The sequence below is a fragment of the Gaeumannomyces tritici genome (assembly GCF_000145635.1).
Source record: "Gaeumannomyces tritici R3-111a-1 unplaced genomic scaffold supercont2.179, whole genome shotgun sequence".
Lineage (NCBI taxonomy): Eukaryota > Fungi > Ascomycota > Sordariomycetes > Magnaporthales > Magnaporthaceae > Gaeumannomyces > Gaeumannomyces tritici.
In genome coordinates, this window is record NW_008804723.1 from 1 (window position 1) to 5,490 (window position 5,490).

The 5,490-nt window shown below is 61.9% G+C and overlaps 2 protein-coding genes across 2 annotated transcripts; one reads left to right on the forward strand and one right to left on the reverse strand.

Annotated features, from left to right (window-relative positions):
* Nucleotides 1–729: 729 nt before the first annotated feature.
* On the forward strand, nt 730–4,760 carry GGTG_14212 (Pro-apoptotic serine protease NMA111). The gene is made up of 3 exons (XM_009232139.1): nt 730–1,660; nt 1,728–4,037; nt 4,101–4,760. The coding sequence occupies exons 1-3, from the start codon at nt 853–855 to the stop codon at nt 4,352–4,354; spliced, it is 3,372 nt and encodes a 1,123-aa protein (XP_009230403.1). The 5' UTR covers nt 730–852; the 3' UTR covers nt 4,355–4,760.
* Nucleotides 4,761–4,773: 13 nt separating this feature from the next.
* On the reverse strand, nt 4,774–5,298 carry GGTG_14213 (hypothetical protein; the record flags this gene model as incomplete). Its single annotated transcript, XM_009232140.1, has 1 exon — nt 4,774–5,298. One exon carries the CDS (start codon nt 5,296–5,298, stop codon nt 4,774–4,776), a length of 525 nt encoding a protein of 174 aa, XP_009230404.1.
* Between the last annotated feature and the right edge of the window lie 192 nt (nt 5,299–5,490).

The following is a 5,490-nucleotide window of genomic DNA, read 5'->3' on the forward strand; positions in this document are numbered from 1 at the left end:
TTTTTTTTCTTTTTTCTTTTCTTTTTGCCCTCCGTTGGGTATTCGTTTCGACGCAGGGTAACAGGACCGCTCAGGTAGTGCGCCGAGCTTCACGTTTGTCGGATCCTTTCGCTTTAGACATTTATACCGGGATGGATCGATCGAGAGCACGTTAATGTCGGCCGTGGTTGCGGTCGTGGGCAGTCAGTCGTTGGCAGTGGTGAGGGATTTGCGGTGCACCCTTGTGTGGCAGAAATTTTTAGCATCCTTGGGGATGGCTGTTGTGCGTGCCAGCCACAGTACCCCAGTGGGGTGCGATTTGGGTCACGTTGATTGGAGCCGTATAGTTTCGACGCTTCACTTTCCCGCAGTCTTCCATATTTTTCTTTCCAATTTCACACCTTTCTTTTTTCTTCCCTTTTTTTTTTCTTCTTTTTCTTTCTTTTTGTTCTATCTCTGTCCTTCGTGTCAGAGATACAGCTTAGATATACTGTGTAGTCGTCACGTGATTAATCCCTTCCGCCGGCTCCGATGGTGCAAAGTCGACAATGGGGTTTTGGTGAGTGACGACCTGGCAGGCCAAGCGATGACTTCATCATGGGCAAATCGGATGGCTGCTTCGTTCGCCCTCAGCTCCATGCGTGACGTGTAGGCTAGCGGCAGAATTAGGGAGACCGCCCACTACCACGTGACTCCGCTCCTACTTTTGGGTCACTCTCTGCTTGGCAGTTCGAGCTGATGCGGCGACCCGTTCGCGACAAAAAGGGTTGGCCTGCCAGAGAAAAGGCTGCCGGATTCTGCTCGACAAGGCTGCACGCGCCAAATTGGTTCTCCAGGACTCGAGAATTGCAGGGCTCGAACATTGAAGATCACATGGTGCCTGTCTGGAACCGTCGTCTATGCAGACAGCTTCCGTCCCTGTCAAGACTCAGCACGAGATTCGCAAATATTAGCTCCATTGTCCAACCCCATTCCTGTCCTACCTCGCCCCGTGCTCCCTCCCTCGGCCGGCCGTGCATCCGCAGCCTCTTCTCTTCCCGCCTTCCCGTCGTCGCGCTAGCCCTGCGCAGCAGAAACTGCCCGGTGCGCTTCACGTCTGGCGCAGCCGCGACCGCATCGTCCCGCCACTCCGAATCCTTGTCCAGCTCGCTCACCATGAACGGCACCGCCCTCTCGCAGCGCACCAAGAGGAAACCGAGCGGCGCCATCGACGACAGGCCCCCGAAGCACCAGCGCTCCGTCAACGGCAAGCAGTCGGCCGGCGACAACACGCCCGAGGAGGACGACTTCGAGGACGGCGCCGACGATGACCTGCCGCTGTCCCTCCTGCCCGCCGTCGGGCCCGACACGGCCGAGTGGCAGGAGACGATCCAGACGGTCGTCCGCAACGTCGTCTCGATCCGCTTCTGCATGACGTGCTCCTTTGACACAGACGCCGCCCTGACGAGCGAGGCCACAGGCTTTGTAGTCGACGCCGAGAGGGGCTACATCCTGACCAACCGCCACGTCGTCGGCTCCGGCCCCTTCTGGGGCTACGTCATCTTTGACAACCACGAGGAGGTCGACGCATATCCCGTATACCGCGACCCGGTGCACGACTTCGGAATTCTAAAGTTCGACCCCAAAGCCATCAAGTACATGCCCGTGGCGGCGCTGCCGCTACGTCCAGACCTGGCCAAAGGTACAGAACCATAACTGTGATACAACTCGTGCTAGTACATGAAGCGCTAACCGTTGCGAATCTCCAGTGGGTATCGAGATCCGTGTTGTCGGCAACGACGCGGGAGAGAAGCTCAGCATCCTGTCGGGCGTCATCAGCCGTCTGGACCGCAACGCACCCGAGTACGGCGAAGGCTATAGCGACTTCAACACGTGCTACTACCAGGCCAGCGCCGCGGCTAGCGGTGGCAGCTCGGGTAGTCCTGTGGTCAACATCGACGGCTACGCTGTGGCGCTGCAGGCCGGAGGCAGGGCCGACGGTGCCTCAACCGACTACTTCCTGCCCCTGGACCGGCCGCTGCGGGCGCTCAAGTGCCTGCAGGAGGGCAACCCGATAACACGCGGCGACATTCAGTGCCAGTTCCTGCTCAAGCCGTTCGACGAGTGCCGCAGGCTAGGCCTGGCGCCCGAGTGGGAGGCGAAGATGCGCGAGGCGTTTCCCAAGGAGACCAATATGCTCGTCGCCGAGATCGTGCTGCCCGAAGGGCCGTCGCACAAGAATGTCGAGGAGGGCGACGTGTTGATCAAGGTAAACGGCGAGCTCATCACTCAGTTTATCCGTCTGGACGATATCCTTGACTCGAGCGTGGGCCAGCCAGTGCGGCTGCTGTTGCAGCGCGGCGGCGAGGATGTCGAGGTGGAGATCTCGGTGGGCGACCTGCACAAGATCACGCCTGACCGGTTCGTGTCGGTGGCGGGCGGCAGCTTCCATAGCCTGTCGTACCAGCAGGCACGACTGTACGGAGTGGCGTGCAAGGGCGTGTACGTGTGCGAGGCCACGGGCTCGTTCCGGTTCGACAGTAGCGACAACGGCTGGATCGTGCAGACGGTGGACCAGAAGAAGGTGCCGGACCTTGAGACCTTCATCCAAGTCGTCAAAGCAATCCCAGACAAGGCGCGAATCGTGGTGACGTACAAGCACCTGCGTGATCTACACACGCTCAACACGTCCATCATCTACGTCGACCGCCACTGGTCGTCCAAGATGAAGCTGGCGGTGCGCAACGACACCACGGGCCTGTGGGACTTTTCCGACATCGCCGACCCTCTGCCCGCGGTGCCGCCGGTGCCGCGCAAGGCCAGCTTCATCCAACTCGAGCACACGTCGCACCCGGCCGTGGCCGAGCTGGTGCGCAGTTTTGTGCACGTCACCTGCACCATGCCCATGAAGCTTGACGGCTTCCCCAAGAACCGCAAGTGGGGCATGGGGCTCGTAGTCGACGCCGCCAAGGGCCTGGTGGTCATCTCGCGCGCCATCGTGCCCTACGACCTGTGCGACATCTCCATCACCATCGGCGAGTCCATCGTGGTTGAGGGCAAGGTCGTCTTCCTGCACCCGCTGCAGAACTACGCCGTCATCCAGTATGACCCGGCCCTGGTTGATGCCCCCGTTCAGAGCGCCCGCTTGAGCGCCGAGGAGATCACGCAGGGCGCGTCGACCTACTTCATCGGATATAACCGCATCGGCCGCGTCGTGCACGCCGCGACCACCGTGACCGAGATCTTTGCCGTCGCCATCCCTGCTAACTCGGGCGCGCCGCGCTACAGGGCCGTGAACGTCGACGCTATCACAGTCGACACCAACCTCAGCGGTCAGTGCGGCAGCGGCGTGCTGGTTGCGCCCGATGGTACGGTGCAGGCGCTGTGGCTGACGTATCTCGGCGAGAGATCGCCGTCGACGCACCGTGACGAGGAGTACCACCTCGGCCTGGCCACGCCGACGCTGCTCCCCGTGGTCAAGCAGATCCAGGCCGGCGTCGTGCCCAAGCTGCGCATGCTCTCTGTCGAGTTCCGGTCCATCCAAATGTCCCAGGCGCGCATCATGGGCGTCTCCGAGGACTGGATCCAGAAGGTCTCGGTCGCCAACACGGCGCACCACCAACTGTTCATGGTCACCAAGCGCACCTTTGAGCGCGACCAGGATCCCTCGGATGGAGCCACGTCGCTGCTCGAGGGCGACATTCTGCTGACGCTCAACACGAAGCTCATCACGCGCATCTCGGAGCTCGACATCATGTACTCTAACGACTTCCTCGACGCCGTCATCGTGCGCGAGTGCCGCGAGGTGCAGCTGCGCGTTCCCACCGTCGCCGCCGACGACGTCGAGACGGACCACGCCGTGTCCTTCTGTGGTGCCATCTTCCACCGCCCCCACCACGCCGTCAGGCAGCAGATCAGCAAGCTCTTCAGCGAAGTCTACGTTTCGGCCAGGACCCGGGGCTCGCCCTCGTACCAGTACGGCCTGGCCCCCACAAACTTCATCACACACGTCAACGGACAGTCGACCCCCGACCTCAAGAGCTTCCTTGCTGCCGTGACGGCCATCCCCGACAACACATGTGAGTATTGATCTAGTGCGCACTCGCTATATTTCTGATGACTGACCCATTATGACGGCGCAGACTTCCGCCTCAAGGCCGTCACTTTTGACAGCGTCCCGTGGGTGGTGACCATGAAGAAGAACGAGCACTACTTCCCTACGGTCGAGTGGATCAAGGACAGCTCCGAGGAGTGCGGGTGGCGGCGGATGACGTACGAGGGCGGCAAGCCTGTCGAGGGCGAACCGTTGGACGGCGTCGTGGCCGTGGAAGAAGAAGGCGGCGCAGGTGCTGCCGATGAGGACGTCCCGATGACGGCCCCCGCAGAGAAGAATTAGGCTACGGCACTCATATCCGCCGTGATGGGTGGAAAGCAGGATAGAAGAATGGAGAGGCGCGACTGACGGTATATGCTCGTTGACATGCCGTTGTCTTCTCCCGCGATGCCACCGCTTGCAGCCAAGACGGACGAGCAGCAGCCATGCCTCACTATTTATTCGCTTCTCACTTTGCCTTATACTGGGCTCCTATCTCCGGCGGGCAGACACCACTCGACACGGTTGTCTCTCGTTCATGTACGTTTTTGCAACTTTGTTATAATCTACCAGGCTGCCTAGGCGTCTATATGGAACCAGGTAAAAAGCCGATCTGAAAAAAAAAAGCGATAGAGTCATGTAATATCTACGATCACCAGGGCATTCGTTCTCTACATTCTTGACCTTACCTCGCCCTGCTTTGTATGGCTTACACTGGTCTCTCAGCCCAGGACTATCATGGACCGGGTCGTGGGACGCTCCGGGCGCTCCCCGGGGCTCGGGGCGATGACGACTCCCCGTGCACGGCCAAGCCTGATGGACCGCCACGCCCTGGAGACGGGCGTGGGGACGGCTCCACGCCAGCGACGGCGCGACCGGACCCAAAGGCTCTCGCGGGACCCAATGCGACTTGGGCTAGGGAACCGGACGATGTTGTGGACACTTACTAGGCGGCTGGTGCCGCTACCGGTGGTGAGGACGCTGGCGGCAGAGGATTCTCCCCCCTCCTGTTGTTGCTCTTGCCGGCCCGGCACCGACAGAAGCCTCTGGCGCGGCGGCGACGACGACGACGTCCGGCGCGCGCCGCGAAGCCGAGCCAGGTTCTCCAGCGACGGCGCGAGCAGCAGGCGGCGCCACGGCCCGGACGGCGGGACCCGGTCGGCGCCGAACACGGCCTCCCAGCGCACGCGCTGCATCACCAGCCACGCCGCCTCGCGCGGCTCCGTCGCCGTCACGTCGAGCTCCATGGTCGCGCACCCGCCGGCGGGCAGCCGCCCGTCTCCCTGCCAGCGGCGGCGGCTGCTGCTGCTGCCACCACCACCATCATCACCGTCGCTGCCGCCGTCCAGCTCGTCGAGCAGCCGCCCTAGCTCCCCGGCGTCCACGACTAGCGGCCCGCGGTGGTGCCGGCCCGAGGGCAGCACCCCCGCGGCCCGCGC

What these genes read in the sequence shown, in the direction of transcription:
- GGTG_14212 (XM_009232139.1), top strand. Translation starts at nt 853, where the DNA reads ATGGTGCCTGTCTGGAACCGTCGTCTATGCAGACAGCTTCCGTCCCTG. An exon ending in ACGTCCAGACCTGGCCAAAG is followed by an intron (nt 1,661 to 1,727) that starts GTACAGAACCAT and finishes GCGAATCTCCAG; the next exon opens with TGGGTATCGAGATCCGTGTT. An exon ending in GGCCATCCCCGACAACACAT is followed by an intron (nt 4,038 to 4,100) that starts GTGAGTATTGAT and finishes ATGACGGCGCAG; the next exon opens with ACTTCCGCCTCAAGGCCGTC.